General features: G+C 40.8%; 2 protein-coding genes across 2 annotated transcripts; one reads left to right on the top strand and one right to left on the bottom strand.

Annotated features, from left to right (window-relative positions):
• The first annotated feature begins 118 nt into the window (after positions 1–118).
• On the top strand, positions 119–11,488 carry eif1ad (eukaryotic translation initiation factor 1A domain containing). The gene is made up of 5 exons (XM_029724615.1): positions 119–277; positions 6,213–6,318; positions 6,572–6,680; positions 8,303–8,411; positions 10,397–11,488. The coding sequence occupies exons 2-5, from the start codon at positions 6,229–6,231 to the stop codon at positions 10,638–10,640; spliced, it is 552 nt and encodes a 183-aa protein (XP_029580475.1). The 5' UTR covers positions 119–277; positions 6,213–6,228; the 3' UTR covers positions 10,641–11,488.
• On the bottom strand, positions 11,081–15,727 carry LOC115169002 (N-acetyllactosaminide beta-1,3-N-acetylglucosaminyltransferase 2). Its single transcript, XM_029724602.1, has 2 exons — positions 15,297–15,727; positions 11,081–13,553 (listed from the first exon to the last, which is right to left on the bottom strand). Exon 2 carries the CDS (start codon positions 13,547–13,549, stop codon positions 12,056–12,058), a length of 1,494 nt encoding a protein of 497 aa, XP_029580462.1. The 5' UTR covers positions 13,550–13,553; positions 15,297–15,727; the 3' UTR covers positions 11,081–12,055.
• Positions 15,728–18,599: the final 2,872 nt, after the last annotated feature.

Consider the following 18,599-nt stretch of genomic DNA (forward strand, 5'->3'; position numbering starts at 1 on the left):
TTCATTGGAGAATATGAGAATATATATTCACAAAAGCATGCGGTTCTTGAATACAGCCAAGCCCCGTACATGAAAACGACTAAAACTCCCAAAATGCAACTGGAGTAGAATAGCTACGTCAGCAGTGCCTAAAAGGAAAGGAAGCACATGCGTTTCTTCGCTGCTGGAAACTAATATTTGATATAACAGGTCTTTTTCAAAGTTCACATGCCATCTGACAATCCAGAATCTTTGACCTACAGTAAAGATACACATTTTTGCAGTTCGTATTTACAAGGTATGTAGCAAGTGGCTCATTTTAAGTTTATGTGCGTGCTAACTCTAGCTAACTAGTGAAAACTGCTAGTTAGCTACCAATACATATAATTACAACGTTAATAGTATATGGTCTAATCTTCTATAATTTCACAATTTAACAGCAAGCATAATTCTGACAATTAGCCATTTGTGTTTGTACGATACCGGCATTTCTGCTTGACATAGCTAACGTTAGCTAGCTAACGTGGGACAGCTTGCCACTTACTTTGTCCAAACAAAACATACATTTGATGGTAACGTTAGCTAGCTAGCTGTCACACTAACGTCGCTAAGGGTTGACCTTTTGAAATTCTACCCTGTTGTCAGTGGCGATTTTAACATGTACATCTTTGTGGGGCAAAACATTTTGGGATGCATGCCAGCAAAGCTACAACACTAAACCATACATGAATTACACTATACCACTGCTACACCTGGCTATCAGCGGAGCCTTGTCTGGCAGCGAAACAGTTTATTCAGCCTCATTTAGTGCCATTTGGCTGACTTTATTAAACAAATGTGGTTTCTACTGAGAATTGAGATCTACAAACTAGGGTATAAGGAGACGACAAGCAGATCAGAGACAATCATAGTCAGTATGGGGCAGCAGGTAGCCTCGTGGTTAGAGCGTTGAGCCAGTAATCGAAAGGTTGCTGGATGAAATCCCCGAGCTGACAAGGTAAACATCTGTAGTTCTGCCCCTGAACAAGGCAGTTAACACACTGTTCCCCTGTAGGCCATCTTTGTAAATAAGAATTTGTTCTTAACTGACTTGCCTGGTTATATATATTTATTTAACTTTTGAAATGTACAATGACAGAATTCAGAACATGGGCCGTTCTTAGTGTTCTCCCAGTACACCAAATCAGAACCGTAGGATAAACAAAGCAGACAATGAAAGCTCTTACAATATTCAATGATTACATTTCTCAAAAACAGATTATATGTTGTGCACCACCAGGTCAGAACATTTGGTGAAAATAGACCAAATTATTAGGGTGAGGCACATGGTCTACTAACATCTTGCTGCACAACATACTTAGTATTACTTTCTTAGCTACAGTATACATATCTCCTTGGCATATTCATTGTAATTATTTCTCTTCATATGACAAGGATTTGCCAGTAGAATGTCGACTCGATTCATGATGATGACTGCTAGCTATGACTGCTAGCTACTTTTGAAAGTATGATGTTGACATGATCAGTCCAATCAAAGCTACTGGAGATATAAAGTGATTTGATTAGACTTGGCGGTAACTTAGTGTCCCCGTGAGTGACAGAACACTGAGCCAATCACTGCGCAACGCTCCGTATTTTCCGCTGGCTTGCCCCACCACCACAGAAAGCACTGAGCTAGGCAGAAACACCTGGATTTGGGAACTGCCTTACTCAAGAAAACAAAAAAGAGACCATGTTTGTATGCAGCTTTATTAACTCAATGATATATACAGTTGCAAGAAGAAGACCTGGCTTTCTGCATAAATTGGTCATAAAATTTGATCTGATCTTCATCTAGGTCACAACAATAGACAAATAGTCTGCTTAAACTAATAAAACAAACAATTATACGTTTTCATTTCTTTACTGAAAACACCGTGTAAACATTCACAGTGGAGGGTGGAAAAAGTATGTGAACCCTTGGATTTAATAACTGGTTGACCCTCCTTTGGCAGCAATAACCTCAACCAAACGTTTTCTGTAGTTGTGGATCAGACCTGCACAACGGTCAGGAGGAATTTTGGACCATTCCTCTTTACAAAACTGTTTCAGTTCAGCAATATATTCTTGGGATGTCTGGTGTGAACTGCTCTCTTGAGGTCATGCCACAGCATCTCAATTGGGTTGAGATCAGGACTCTGACTGGGCCACTCCAGAATAGAGGTCGACCGATTAATCGGAATGGACGATTAATTAGGGCCGATTTCAAGTTTTCATAACAATTGGTAATCGGTATTTTTGGACGCCGATAATTTTTTAAAATTATAATAATATATATATATATATATATATATATATATATATATATATATATATATATATATATATATATATATATTATACTGCTCAAAAAAATAAAGGGAACACTAAAATAACACATCCTAGATCTGAATGAATGAAAATCTTATTAAATACTTTTTTCTTTACATAGTTGAATGCTGACAAAATCACACAAATAATCAATTGAAATCCAATTGATCAACCCATGGAGGTCTGGATTTGGAGTCACACTCAAAATTAAAGTGGAAAACCACACTACAGGCTGATCCAACTTTGATGTAATGTGCTTAAAACAAGTCAAAATGAGGCTCAGTAGTGTGTGTGGCCTCCACGTGCCTGTATGACCTCCCTACAACGCCTGGGCATGCTCCTGATGAGATGGCGGATGGTCTCCTGAGGGATCTCCTCCCAGACCTGGACTAAAGCATCTGCGAACTCCTGGACAGTCTGTGGTGCAACGTGGCGTTGGTGGATGGAGCGAGACATGATGTCCCAGATGTGCTCAATTGGATTCAGGTCTGGGGAATGGGCGGGCCAGTCCATAGCATCAATGCCTTCCTCTTGCAGGAACTGCTGACACACTCCAGCCACATGAGGTCTAGCATTGTCTTGCATTAGGAGGAACCCAGGGCCAACCGCGCCAGCATATGGTCTCACAAGGGGTCTGAGGATCTCATTTCGGTACCTAATGGCAGTCAGGCTACCACTGTCGTTGTACATTTCAAAAGTTAAATAAATATATATAACTAGGCAAGTCAGTTAAGAACAAATTCTTATTTACAAAGATGGCCTACAGGGGAACAGTGGGTTAACTGCCTTGTTCAGGGGCAGAACGACAGATTTTTACCTTGTCAGCTCGGGGATTCAATCTTGCAACCTTATGGTTAACTAGTCCAATGCTCTAACCACCTGCTTTACATTGCACTCCACGAGGAGGCTGCCTGTTACGTGAATGCAGCAAGAAGCCAAGGTAAGTTGCTAGCTAGCATTACACTTATCTTATAAAAAAGAATCGATCAATCATAATCACTAGTTAACTACACATGGTTGATATTACTAGTTTATCTAGCCTGTCCTGCGTTGCATATAATCGATGCGGTGCGCATTCGCGAAAAAGGACTGTCGTTGCTCCAACGTGTACCTAAACATCAATGTCTTTCTTAAAATCAATACACAAGTATATATTTTTAAACCTGCATATTTCGTTAATATTGCCTGCTAACATGAATTTATTTTAACTAGGGAAAATGTGTCACCTCTTGCAACAGAGTCAGGGTATATGCAGCAGTTTGGGCTGCCTGGCTCGTTGCGAACTGTGTGAAGACTTTCTTCTTAACAAAGACAGCCAACTTCGCCAAACGGGGGATGATTTAACAAAAGCGCATTTGCGAAAAAAGCACAATCATTGCACGACTGTACCTAACCATAAACATCAATGCCTTTCTTCAAATCAATACACAGAAGTATATATTTTTAAACCTGAATATTTAGCTAAAAGAAATCCAGGTTAGCAGGAAATATTAACCAGGTGCGTTCATTGCACTCAGAGTCAGGGTATACAGTGAGGGAAAAAAGTATTTGATCCCCTGCTGATTTTGTACGTTTGCCCACTGACACAAATGATCAGTCTATAATTTTAATGGTAGGTTTATTTTAACAGTGAGAGACAGAATAACTAACAAACAAATCCAGAAAAACGCATGTAAAAAATGTTAGAAATTGATTTGCATTTTAATGAGGGAAATAAGTATTTGACCCCCCTCTCTCAGTTGATGTCAGTGAGCAAACGTACAAAATCAGCAGGGGATCAAATACTTTTTTCCCTCACTGTATGCAACAGTTTGGGCTGCCTGGCTCGTTGCGAACTAATTTGCCAGAATTTTACGTAATTATGACATAACATTGAAGGTTGTGCAATGTAACAGGAATATTTAGATTTAGGGATGCCACCCGTTAGATAAAATACGGAACGGTTCCGTATTTCACTGAAAGAATAAACGTCTTGTTTTCGAGATGATAGTTTCCGGATTCGACCATATTAATGACCTAAGGCTCGTATTTCTGTGTGTTTTATTATATTATAATTAAGTCTATGATTTGATATTTGATAGAGCAGTCTGACTGAGCGGTGGTAGGCACCAGCAGGCTCGTAAGCATTCATTCAAACAGCACTTTTGTGCGTTTTGCCAGCAGCTCTCAAGCATTGCGCTGTTTGACTTCAAGCCTATCAACTCCCGAGATTAGGCTGGTGTAACCGATGTGAAATGGCTAGCTAGTTAGCGGGGTGCGCGCAAATAGCATTTCAAACGTCACTCGCTCTGAGACTTGGAGTAGTTGTTCCCCTTGCTCTGCATGGGTAACGCTGCTTCGAGGGTGGCTGTTGTCGATGTGTTCCTGATTCGAGCCCAGGTAGGAGCGAGGAGAGGGACGGAAGCTATACTGTTACACTGGCAATACTAAAGTGTCTATAAGAACATCCAATAGTCAAAGGTATATGAAATACAAATTGTATAGAGAGAAATAGTCCTATAATTCCTGTAACTGCAACCTAAAACTTCTTACCTGGGAATATTGAAGACTCATGTTAAAAGGAATCACCAGCTTTCATATGTTCTCATGTTCTGAGCAAGGAACTTAAACGTTCGCTTTCTTACATGGCACATATTGCACTTTCACTTTCTTCTCCAACACTTTGTTTTTGCATTATTTAAACCAAATTGAACATGTTTCATTATTTATTTGAGGCTAAATTGATTTTATTGATGTATTATATTAAGTTAAAATAAGTGTTCATTTAGTATTGTTGTAATTGTCATTATTACAAATTAATCGGTATCGGCCTTTTTTGGTCCCCGAATAATCGGCATCGGCGTTAAAAAATCATAATCGGTCGACCTCTACTCCAGAAGGTGTATTTTCTTCTCTTGAAGCCATTCTGTTGTGCTCCCTCCACCATACTTTACAGTTGGGATAAGGTTTTGAAGTTGGTGTGCTGTGCCTTTTTTTTTTTCTCCACACAGTGTTGTGTTCCTTCTAAACAACTCAACTGTAGTTTCATCTTTCCACAATATTTTTCCAGTAGCACTGTGGAACATTCAGGTTTACTTTTGTGAACTTCAGACATGCAGCAATCTTGTGGCTTCAGCAGCAATGCAGTGGCTTCTTCTGTGGTGTCCTCCCATGAACACCATTCTTGTTTAGTGTTTTATGTATTGTAGACTCGTTAACAGAGATGTTAGCATGTTCCAGAGATTTCTGTAAGTCTTTAGCTGATACTCTAGGATTCTTCTTAACCTCATTGAGCATTCTGCGCTGTGCTCTCTAGGGAGAGTACCAACAGTGCTGAATTTCTCAACTTATAGACAGACAATTGGTCTTACCGTGGACTGATGAACATCAAGGCTTTTAGAGATACTTTTGTAATCCTTTCCAGCTTTATGCAAGTCAACAATTCTTAATATTAGGTCTACTGAGATATTTTGTTCGAGGCATGGTTCACATCAGGCAATGCTTCTTGTGAATAGCAAACTCAACTTAGATGAAGATCCGATCAAATTTGATGACCAATTTATGCAGAAATCCAGGTAATTCCAAAGGGTTCACATACTTTTTCTTGCCACTGTACATTTATTTTTACATTGTTTGCAAACTGATGTGACACGTATTAATACCAAAATAACATGCAAAACAGGCAAGCCCCCTCCACAATTTATTTGTATTTTTGCTTAAAATATGGGGGTCAAAACAGGTGGGGTTGCCACTGCTCTGAATGACGGGTCGCCACTGCCTGTTATGCATTAAGCAGCCTGTACTTCTCATTAGACTTTTGCTATCTGTAACTTATTCTGTCCTCCTGACATTCATAAAGAACAGTTGACCAACAACAGTGGTGATGAAAACCAATCTTTCCACAGCTGGCAAACTTCAACGATGTCACAGGCTACTAAACGCAAGCATGTTGTCAAGGAGCAGACACTAGACGACTACGTCACACCTACAGAGAACCAACAGATCGTCAGGGTTAGTAACTGTGCTGTCAGACATGACAGATGTTTTACTGAACATCCTGATTCGGACTCATTCAGCCACTACCAAACAGATAGGGTCAGTGGATGAAGCAAGAGGATGGGAACTTTTAAGTATTTCTTCATGTAAGCTGACTGACACACATTTATCTCTGCTGCACCTGTAGTTAATTACCTGTTTTTGCATGCACATTCTACCAGTTTCTTTGTCATACAAATCCCCTCTCTCTGTACTTGTCTCCATGCAGGTTCTTGGTAGTCGTGGCAACAACCTGCACGAGGCTGTCACGGCCCAGGGGGAGAACTTCCTGATCAGCATGCCCCCAAAATTCCGCAAGAACCTTTGGATTAAGAGAGGTAACATGTCCCCTTACACTAGAGTGCATCCCAAATGGCACCCTATTCCTTATAGCCTATAAGGTTATTGTTTTGTTTTTAAAGATGATCTTATTTTAAAATATATAGGCCCATTATCTTTTCAATATACTGTATATGGGGTTTTAAATGTTTAAAGTCAAATAGAATTGTGAGTTATAGATCACATTGAAACCAGGTCTCCGAAGCGGTAGATCTGTTCTATGTGCACTATTTCTACGCATCCAGCTATTAAAGGTGCAATATGCATAAATCGCTCAGCCTCTTCCTGGTTGCTAAAATTCTGAGATTTTGCCTAATTTCAGTTTGTGACAAAATGAGCACTAAGTGTAGAGAATCATTGTACCATCTAAACCGCTGTGAAATATCTTTCCAATAACCAAAAATATTAGATTTTCAGCTGTTTGAACCTGGTGTACAAAACCTAAAGTAAAAGATGCAAAAACTAAACTTAACGGGAAATAATGTAAAGTACCAGTGACTGATTGTTTTGGCTTCTTTTACATTCGGTTTTGTACAACAGTTTCAAACAGCTGAAAATACAATATTTTTTCTAATGGAAAATATATTTTACAGCAGTTTAGATGGTACAATGATTCTTTACACAATGGCTGCTTGTTTTGTAGCATAAACTGAAATTAGCCAAGCTTGTACAACTAGGAAATGGTGGAGCAACTTCTGAATATTGCACCTTTAAGTTTACACTGAGAACGTTTTTTTGTACCGTTTGGACCATAGACATTAAAACCAGTAGATGGTGATAGCGCTGATGTCATCCACGTATTCCTATAGAAACTTCTAATGAAACAGGAAGTATTTGAATTTGAATCATATTGCTGAAAGGCCTGAAAAAATGGCATCAAAAAAAATCGCTACGAATCATGGTGAAAATGGCCGTAACTAGCAAAGGATCATGGTCGATGAAATCATTTTCATCCTTCCTGAGCGCATCAACCCAACGCTGCTATTGACTTCAGCGTCTATAACAGATACCACATGAATTCCGCATGCATGAGGACGCGAGCCTCCTCGTAGCCTGCCAGCCCGTGATTGGTCTGTCAGCACGTGGTCCTGTGTGACAAATGGATCACTATTTAATTAAATACCTCGATTTGTAGTGAACTTTGAAAATAATTTGCTGTGGTGATGGAACTAATAAACACATTTTAGAGCTGTAAACGGCTGTAATTTACGTTGGTTTTCTAGGACAGACCAGGGCTTTCGGCACTGCTAGTTTGTTACGCGGTAGCCGAACAGCAGAGCTTGTTACTTTACGCCCCAGACCAGAAACTGGGGGCCTTTGTTTGGACATAGGCAGCCCGGAAAAACCACTTCAATGCAGATAAAAACCCTGCTCCTGTGTGAGTGCCAGTGGCAGTCAAACACTAAAGCAGGCGGATTGTCCTGAATTTGAGTAGCTAATTTGCATATGTTATCTGCATACCTGTATGTCAGTGTGCTTTCTTTTGTGGTTCAACCACCTCAATGTCATACTGACAGAAGCACTCTGGATTAGTTTCTACTGAACACAATGAAGGTCTTTGTGTTTCTCTCAGTATTGGTTTGTTGTTATTATAAACATGGCATCTCTCTCCCCCTCCCAGGTGACTATGTGATTGTAGACCCTATAGAGGAGGGAGAGAAGGTGAGGGGAGAGATCAGCTTTATACTCTACAGAGACCACATTCAGCACCTGCAGAAACTCTCACTCTGGTGAGTGCACCTTGGACCCATAGTTCAGTATATACAGTTGAAGTCGGAAGTTCACAAACGCTTAGGTTGGAGACATTAACTCGTTTTTCAACCATTCCACAAATTTCTTGTTAACAAACTATAGTTTTGGCAAGTCGGTTAGGACTAAATTTTACAACAGTTGTTTACAGACAGATTATTTCACTTATAATTCACTGTATCACAATTCCAGTGGGTCAGAAGTTTACATACAGTAAGTTGACTGTGCATGTAAACAGCTTGGAGTATTCCAGAAAATTATGTCATGGCTTTAGAAGCTTCTGATAGGCTAGTTGACATCATTTGAGTTAATTGGAGGTGTACCTGTGGATGTATTTCAAGGCTTACCTTCAAACTCAGTGCCTCTTTGCTTGACATCAAAAGAAATCAGCCAAGACCTCAGAGAAATTATTGTAGACCTACACAAGTCTGGTTCATCCTTGGGAGCAATTTCCAAATGCCTGAAGGTACCACATTCATCTGTACAAACAATAGTACGCAAGTATAAACACCATGGGACCACGCAGCCATCATACGGCTCAGGAAGGAGACGTGTTCTGTCTCCTAGAGATGAAAGTACTTTGGTGCGACTCAATCCCAGAACAACAGCAAAGGGCCTTGTGAAGATGCTGGAGGAAACCGGTACAAAGTATCTATATCCACAGTAAAACTAGTCCTATATCGACATAACCTGAAAGGGCACTCAGCAAGGAAGAAGCCACTGCTCCAAAACCGCCATAAAAAAGCCAGACTACGGTTTGCAACTGCACATGGGGAAAAAGATCGTACTTTTTGGAGAAATGTCCTCTGGTCTGATGAAACAAAAATAGAACCGTTTGGCCATAATGACCATCGTTAAGTTTGGAGGGAAAAGGAAGCTTGCAAGCCGAAGAACACCATCCCGCCCCCAACCGTGAAGCACGCGGGTGGCAGCATCAGGTTGTGGGGGTGCTTTGCTGCAGGAGGGACTGGTGCACTTCACAAAATAGATGGCATCATGAGAAAGGAAAATTTTATATAGATAGATAGATAGATAGATAGATAGATAGATAGATAGATAGATATAGAAGCAACATCTCAAAACATCAGTCAGGAAGTTGAAGCTTGGTCGCAAATGGGTTTTCCAAATGGACAATGACCCCAAGCATACTTCCAAAGTTGTGGCAAAATGGCTTAAGGACAACAAAGTCAAGGTATTGGAGTGGCCATCACAAAGCCCTGACCTCAAGCATATAGAAAATTTGTGAGCAGAACTGGAAAAAGTGTGTGCGAGCAAGGAGGCCTACAAACCTGACTCGGTTACACCAACTCTGTCAGGAGGAATGGGCCAAAATTCACCCAACTTATTGTGGGACGCTTGTGGAAAGATACCAGAAACGTTTGACCCAAATTAAACAATTTAAAGGCAATGCTACCAAATACTAATTGAGTGTATGTAAACTTCTGACCCACTGGGAATGTGATGAAAGAAATAAAAGCTCAAATCATTCTCTCTGCTATTATTCTGACATTTCACATTCTAAAAATAAAGTGGTGATCCTAACTGACCCAAGACAGGGAATTTTTACCAGGATTAAATGTCAGGAACTGTAGAAAACTTGAGTTTAAATTTATTTTGCTGAGGTGTATGTAAACTTCTGACTTCAACTGTACCTACACGTATAGACATAACACGCAGAAACACATGTAGCCAGTAAACCCCATTTTAGTCAGCACTTCTATTACCTTGCCATAGTAACTACAAGGCCACCACCGCACCCGATACATCCCCCCCCCCCCTGCTCTTGTGAAAATAGTAATTATTTCAAATGATCTTAATCCCAACAGAATGTGGTAGGTTGTTTTTTTCTGACACACACGGACTCATATGTCACCTGTGAATGAGAAGACAAACAAAGGTTCCATTATAACTGAATCAAGTGAGTTCTGCTGGCACTTTGTTCATATATTTTCATGTCTTCTGTTAGGCCTGAGGCCTTCACAGACGAGCCCCCATCGGAAGAGAGAACAGATGCACCACAGCCCAGGGAGGGGAGAAGGGAGGAGAAGGTAGAGGAGGATTGTGGGAGTGATCACAGTACTGACTCAGAGGATGACGAGAGCGATCTCTTCGTCAACACCAACCGCTGTAACGTCCACTACAGTGAGAGTGAGGAAGACAGTGAGGATGAGGAGAAGGCTGAAGAGGATAAAGTGGAGAGCAGCTTTTAGTGGGGAAATCTTTACAACTGACAGTACACTGCTGTGGACAATGTTTACACACATGGCGCCCTCAGAATACACTGCTGCTGAAGAATAAATTGTGGATTATACCCTCCAGTCTCACCCCATGAATCCAATCAAACAGAAATTCCTGCTATTTTACAATTTATTTGGTGGTTGAACTTAGCATCCCATGGACATAATAGGTTAGGTATATCATACTTATACCACTTGTCCTAGAGAGGAACATTAGCATGCTTTGCTAAACTGCTAAAAAAAAGAGGTTAATTGTGGAAATATTGAACTGGTCCATGACATTCCTGACTGAAGAGGTTGTCATAATTTATGTACATAATGATTGTGTAATAAAATCTTTGGTCTTTCATCAGAAAAATACTTACAATTTAATGAAACATTTGTCTAATGTCTGATTCAAAATTATATAATCAAAGATTAAAGTTTTGTTTAATGTTCAGCGAAACATTCAAAAGTGCACAACATTTGTCAGAGGGTTATTTGCATATTTATTTACTCATTAACCTGTTTCTAATACCCAAACCTCAGATCTAAATTGGCAGTGGTTAAATCAGTAAAATTGATTTATCTAAAATTTTTTGTTGCACCTCATAAATCTGACTTAAGCCCTTAATATCTTTTTTCTCATAACTTGCCCCCGAGCCCAGAAACTGAGCATGAGAATTCATGCCCACAGCAAGGAACCAAAACCTGTTCAATAGGAGGCAGTTGAGCTATGTATGCAATGCACATGTATGGCCTTCACAGTGACATTCATCACAGATGACCGTGTACCAATTAAGTCATTCTGGTTTATACTTCAATAAATACTTCCAAACAAACGTTTCTTCAACATCCAGTATTTCTCTCAAACATAGGTCCACGTTTCTCACATTGTGGGGCCTTAATACAGGGCCATTCTCAGCTGGTAGCATACCTTTCTCCATCTATCATTTGAGTCCGTTTTAAAACAGTCAGTCTACTATTTATCAAAAGTAGCCTCGGGTTTTTTACATTGTTGGGTTTACAGTAATAATTGGTAATGTTCGCCATTGTCAAGTGGCGGCACACCTCGATAGTCAATCACCATATGTCTGTTTTCTATAATAGGAAAGCCAGTCTGAATGCCTCACTGTGAGTGGAGGTTTCCAGGTGTACTCTGTGGTTCTCCCAGAAGGCCCTGCATCTTCCCCATTCTCAAGTGGCAGCATTCCTTCTCGACAGTCAATTAATCACCTTCAGTTTTAACAACCAGTCAGTGGTTACCTCAGTGTGGAGTGGAAGTTTCCGGCATACCCCAAGGGTCTTTCAGAAGGCCCCGCAGGCTCTTCCCTATTCTCAAGTGGTAGCATTCCTTCTCCATCACTATTCATCCTTTGTCAGTTTTATGCCAGTCAGTGATTACCTCACTATAGAGCTGAATTTCCAGAACTACCCCATGGATCTGTCAGAAGTTCCTGTCCCTCGTTGTCTTTCACACTAAATGGATCTATCAGAAGTGTATTCTTTTTCTCCTTCTCAGTTCTCAGGATGGTGTTGCTGCATTCTGTCTGGTTCCTCATTATCTCCGACCACAGCTTCATCACCTGAGCAGGGCTGCGTTTGTGTACCAGTAAGATAGTGTGGTACGCACACTGCTCCACCCCCTCTTTCTTGGGGAAGTCGAAGGTGAGGAAGGCGGGGTGGTGGATGGGGTGGACCCCGAGCCTGTGGAGGCACATGCCCACGTAGACATCATCAATGGGATATAGGTGAACTCTCCGGGAGATACGGTTGAGCCGCAGGGCCAGCTCCCCTGAGTACACCACCCCTCCCCCACCCCCGTACGGAGGGTACAGCCCCTTATAGAAACTATCAGGAATAAAGTACTTGGTAGAGTTGACTCTGTTGGGGACAGCCGCTCGTATCACATCCCCTACCATGAATCCCTTCATAACCTCTGACCTGGGCCCCCCTGACTGGATCGTCTGCTCCCGGAGGTAGTCTAAGAGAGCAGGGGTCCGCAACAGGACGTCATCGTCCCCTTTAAAGATGAAGCGTGCCAGGGGGCAGTGGGCGGAGAGCCAGTCCCACAGCAGCACGTCCTTCAGGGTGAGGTTAAAGAAGGAGTCATGAAAGTCCCACTGGAGGATGTCCCCGTAGTGGCGGTTCTCCAGCTGCAGCAGCTCACTGATGTCCACATGGGGTTCTTCATGGTTCTTCCCCAGGAGGAAGACTCTCCGCACCACCCCGCCTTTCCCCGTCGCCCCTGCCACCCGCCCCGCCCAGCCCCATGTGTGCCGGATGGCCTGACGGTTCTCAAAGTTCAGGCCCTGGGTCTTGATGGCCAGCAGTAGAAGAGGGCCCTGCCCCTTCCTTAGCCCACGTCCACACAGTTTAGCAGGCTCAATGAGGACAGGGTAGTCCCTGAAATGCATAGAGTTCACAAACATCTGCATCTGCAGGGGCAGCTCCTGAAAATCCTCCATTTGAGATGTCAAGTTCCCGATCTCAGAGAACCCTGCACTCAAGGTGGGGAGGGCAAACTGAAAATGGTTTGCATTATTATTATTGGTATCAAGATGGTCATTGTGCTCTTTGCTGGATTTGGGCATCAGGATGGGATTGTAATGGCGGTCAATGTGTAGCTGAAGCCGGTTCCAGAGGGCCCCTCCGTGGGGCTTGGGGTCCCAGAAGGAGCTGGTGGGGTGTGGGGCCAGGTAGACATTTCTGGTAAGCCCTGGTGCAATGAAGTTCTCTGGTAGAATTTGTGGGATAGGGGCAGGGCTGCTCAGGCTTGTACTGGTGGTCATACCATAACACACAGCCAGGGTGACGTACACACAGAGAGACCCTACCAGAACACAGGGAGCACAGCACAGGCACAGGAGCACCCGTCGCCACCGGCAATGGTATCGCGCCATTTAACTAGAGGAGAAAAGGAAAGAGCAAGAGGTGGCAGGATACATTTGGAGAAGAGTGAAACAGAAATGGGTGAGTTGTGAGGAGAGAGAGGGATGAAGGATAAGGGGAGTGAGAGAGGACGGGAGGGAAGAGGTGGATGATTTTATTATTGCAATATTTTGTCACTTAAGTCAATACAGCTGTATGACTAACTAAGAATAATTACTTGTGATTTTAAGTCATTTAGTATGGTTTTAAGTATGTAAAAACATGAAGTGTGATGTGTAGGCCTATTGAAATATAAAGTGGAAAACAAGGCAACAGTAAACATGTCTTCTCCCAAGAATGATGCAGCTGATTGCATTTAGGAACGTTACGCAGTGACTGGGCTTATTAGAAGACATTTAGGAACGTTACGCAGTGACTGGGCTTATTAGAAGACATTTAGGAACGTTACGCAGTGACTGGGCTTATTAGAAGACATTTAGGAACGTTACGCAGTGACTGGGCTTATTAGAAGACATTTAGGAACGTTACGCAGTGACTGGGCTTATTAGAAGACATTTAGGAACGTTACGCAGTGACTGGGCTTATTAGAAGACATTTCTTTCTGAGCAGCAATCAGCTGTGTGATGAGTTGTGTGCTCCCGATTTTTTTGTCATTTTTTCTTGCCACAGTTAAAATGCAGCTGATAAATAAACGACATAGCTCATGAACAGCTTCGGGAATCAATCGTTTTTTTAAACAACTATATAACACAGGCCTTGACTACAGAATAGCATTATTACAATATTCATTTTGTATGTAACCAACAAGTGATTTGTGTAAATAATAGTAATTTCTTGACAAGCAAGCAGCTCTACAGTGTAGGTCTATGTAAACATTTCTTTGCTAATAATGACATCACTGTGATATGAAAAAAGACGGGAAAGCTGGTGGAACACTTTTGAATGCGTGCGTTGATGAATTTCTCATCTTCCTGCTTCCGCTGAGACGGGTCTGGGTGAGTTCACATGACGTAGCCTACTCAGGCGGGGCTCACTCAGGTAAGGCAGAGGGAAGGTTTTCATATTTTTTGCTTAGAAACCGAATGCTGGTTGATAATAGGTGTGAAACGTCAGACGTCGTCAATGTTTTATATATCCTTTTTCTGTTTTGGAGTTTGATCATTTAGGCCTCCTGGCCCAAGCGGGCCATATGACAGCTTGATTAACTGTCCCGGCGTTCTGGCCAGATGTTGCCGGGCCAGCGGGCAGCCCTGAATGTCGAGCTCTGCAGTTTCTTTAGCTAATCCACGCCCTGTGCTCCATGTTACGTCCCAATAAAAAACGCCACTTGATGATTATGAGCCTCTTCCTCTCTGGTGCGACTCACATTTCAGTTAACTTCAGTTAGCTTCTGCCTTGGCCAATTAATACAATTTTGAGTTTGGACATAATAACGTTTGTAGGTGAAAACTACCTGTTGTTCCAAACTCACTTCACTTTCTTTAAAGAGTGAGGCTCCCACATTCGCAGATCAAATACACAGTTGGAGCGCCGACTAGGGTGTGTACACGTCCTAATAATTCGAAATATTACTCAGAAAACCATGTTTTATTCGGGGTATGCTTACTTCGATTTTGACCTTACGCTGATTAAGATAAACATAGTAATGTGATTACATGACTATTGCATAATCTGCCTATTGTTATAATCAATTAAATATCAAATGATTCGTGTACATGTAAACATACTCAATTATTTGTAAATTACACCATAACCTACCTCGATTTATTCTTTGGAAACGAACGTTTTCCCGTATGGCTTTTTAAGCGTTCCTTTTCATATGCCCAATGTATCCATCGCGTGTGCCAATTGATATAAAAACAAAGTAGACCAAAACGCAAATTATATAATCAAATAATACAAAACAATGAAAGGATATTTTCTTTGGTCTTCTCAGACGACCCTGAGGCCTAATGGTCCCCTGAAGTGGCCTCCACCTTCACAAACGTTTGTGCGACAGCATGGCCGTAGAGAAGAATTTACCGATGCAGCAAAAGAAGTAGCAGGTATATATACACGAAGGGCACTCCCCCAAAATGTCAGAAATTAGAGCAAGAGAGATGCCATGCGTTTGTTACTGTTGTTTATTTAGTTTGAAGTCCCACTCCATTTTTTTTAATATTTCCAGTTGAAAAACGATATTGGAAGTGTAAATACACTTAAGGGTAAAACAATTATGTTTTGAACAAAACAGTGTTTTTTTAGACATAATGGCGAAATTCAAGGGTTTTGTAATTCAAGGAGTTGGTCTGATAGTGCACTCTGATGTCATCCTTGCAACAGAGGAGCAATTGAGGACAATAGAGGAAAGGCCCAAGCCCCCACTTATGCCATGTCAGAGGACACCTGGACCACCCATTGAGATGTGATAAATTAGGTTCTTGGGAGACGGGGTGGATCTTTAAAATCTTTAAACAAATATTGTATTTCAATTTTGTATCTATTCCCCTCATTGTTGATACTAAACCTACCAAAACTGACAGAAATGACAAAATAAAACGTTTCTACTATCTTCTAGAGATAACAATAATAATATTATTAATACTATTTTAGAGGACAGTATAGTCTCATACAGGAGTAATAAAGACCTAGTGCACTAATTTGGTGGATTATTATTTCTATTTTTTTAAATTGTATGGTGTATTCGGCGCATGTCACAAATACATTTGGATTTGATTTGCAAACCACACACTTTGGACTGGGTAATACTTCAACTGTAGCCCACCGCAGACAAACACCAAGCTGGAAGAGAATGCTATAAAAAGTAAATGTAAAAACAAAAATATATATAAAAATATATATATATGTAAAAAATATATATATATAATATATATATATATATTCCCAGTTTCACCTTGATCTAACACAGATCAATGGTTTGTTATCAGCATTGTATCAGTGCTTTATCTGTGGAACACCTGTATTGTACATAGACAATCTTCCCAGGCATTTATTTTGAACTGTCTCTGATTGTTGAGGGTTTCAATGCCTGTCAGGTAGAACTGGAGTTACGAGATGTGCTGATACCTGCTCAACTACACGCCCAAATCACTACAATGTATGGAATGTTAAGCATCAAAGTGTGTGTTGCAATAACAAGGGCAGAAACCACCTTGAATAAACAGATTGAGACATTGGTTTTGTCATTGCCCCAGCAGAAACCAAGATTATATGTGTTCACTACAGTCCATTTGCTTTGAGAGATAAGTCCTCTATGCGTCTCAGGAATGAGGTGTGCACCATACATCTGGATTCAGTATAAACATAGTTGGTGGATCTTATTCAACAAGAAGATGAGACATCTGATGATTTCATCACGTGTGTGTCTACATTGACATGTTAGTCATTTAGCAGACTCTTATCCAGATCGACACAGTTAGTGCATTCATCTTAAGATAGCTAGGTGATACAACCACATACCACAGTCATAGTAATTGTGTGTGTGTGTGTGTGTGTGCGCATGCATGCGTTTGTGAGTGCGTGTACAGTACAGGGACATTTTGACAGAGAACATCACCTCTCTCTCTGCAGTATGACCAGGGATGTTCTCTTGATAAGAGCGTGAATTGGACCATTGTCCTGTCCTGCTAAGCATTAAAAATGTATTATGAGTGTCAGGGAAAATGTATGGAGTAAAATGTACATTATTTTCTTTACGAATGTAGTGTAGGAAAAGATAAAGTAATACTACCTAAGTACTAATACTACTTAAGTACTTTACACCACTGATTTCATGACAAGCATCAAATAGATAAATGAAGGGCATAATTAGGAGACATTATGGTGGTGACCTCACACCCTCACGCCCAAACTCAGACACACTTCTCAGACGGGTTGAAGGGTTACTTTATCTTTTCCTACACTACGTTCCTAAAGAAAATCATGTACATTTTACTCCATACATTTTCCCTGACACTCAATAATACTTTTTAATGCTTAGCAGGACAGGACAATGGTCCAATTCACGCTCTTATCAAGAGAACATCCCTGGTCATCCCTACTGCCTCTGATCTGGAGGACTCACTAAACACAAATGCTTAGTTTGTAAATGATGTCTGAGCGTTGGAGTGTGCCCCTGGCTATCCATAAATAAAAAGAAATAAAAAAAGAAAACTGTGCGGCCTGGTTTGCTTAATATAAGGAATTTGAAATGATTTATACTTTTACTTTTGATTCTTAAGTATATTTAAAACCAAATACTTTTAGACTTTTACTCAACAAGTATTTTACTGGGTGACTTTTACTTGGGTCTTTTTCTATTAAGGTATCTTTACTTTTACTTAAGTATGACAATTGGGTACTTTTTTCACCACTGCATCAAATAAAGACGACCATCTAAGTAATAGAGTTTAGCCTAGTAGAATGGTAGATCAGATGAATCATGCCAGCAATATTCCAGGCAATAAAAATCATACCTATCTGTAATCAGAGAATAACCACACTAAGGAAGGAAATCATTTTGTGGGAAAACCTGTTTGATCTATAAAAGGGAAACTGGTTACTTGTGAGGATGCAATATACTTTGCTGGGGTAGAAAATATGTATCTAAAAAGGAAGAGATAAGACATTAAAATATTGCCACCTAGTGGCTAGAAGCTTTCAAAGTCTATTTTTCTGGTTTTACCCTTATCTGTCACACAGATGAATGAGATCAGCATAAAGCAGAATAATTATTACAGGTTGATAGACAGTCATCAACTGGCAGGTAAAAATAGCTGCTGACGTAAGATTGAGAATCCCCCCTACACCTTGAGGGTCATGAAGGAGGAGGCCTCTTTGTGACAGAGAATGACAACACTTTCAAAATGGTAGGAATAAAGATTTATTTTCATATGAAGAGGTGGTTTGGATTTTTCTTTTTTACAAGTATGTTTTGATAAAACTTGCAAAAAACGTATAGCATATTCCAAGAATGGAGACATGAGAAAAGGGGATTTATTGCTGAATGTTAAAATGAAGACACTTTTCACTGAGTGGAAAACGATTTGCTTGCTTCTTTTCCCATGCACCCAACTACCTGGA

The sequence above is a fragment of the Salmo trutta genome, chromosome 3 (genome assembly GCF_901001165.1).
Source record: "Salmo trutta chromosome 3, fSalTru1.1, whole genome shotgun sequence".
NCBI classification, from domain to species: Eukaryota; Metazoa; Chordata; class Actinopteri; order Salmoniformes; family Salmonidae; genus Salmo; species Salmo trutta.

Bases quoted from the DNA above. Each gene is read 5' to 3' on its own strand.
- eif1ad (XM_029724615.1), top strand. From the start codon at position 6,229: ATGTCACAGGCTACTAAACGCAAGCATGTTGTCAAGGAGCAGACACTA. The intron at 6,319-6,571 runs GTTAGTAACTGT...GTCTCCATGCAG, and splicing joins AGAACCAACAGATCGTCAGG to GTTCTTGGTAGTCGTGGCAA. The intron at 8,412-10,396 runs GTGAGTGCACCT...GTCTTCTGTTAG, and splicing joins CTGCAGAAACTCTCACTCTG to GCCTGAGGCCTTCACAGACG.
- LOC115169002 (XM_029724602.1), bottom strand. From the start codon at position 13,549: ATGGCGCGATACCATTGCCGGTGGCGACGGGTGCTCCTGTGCCTGTGC.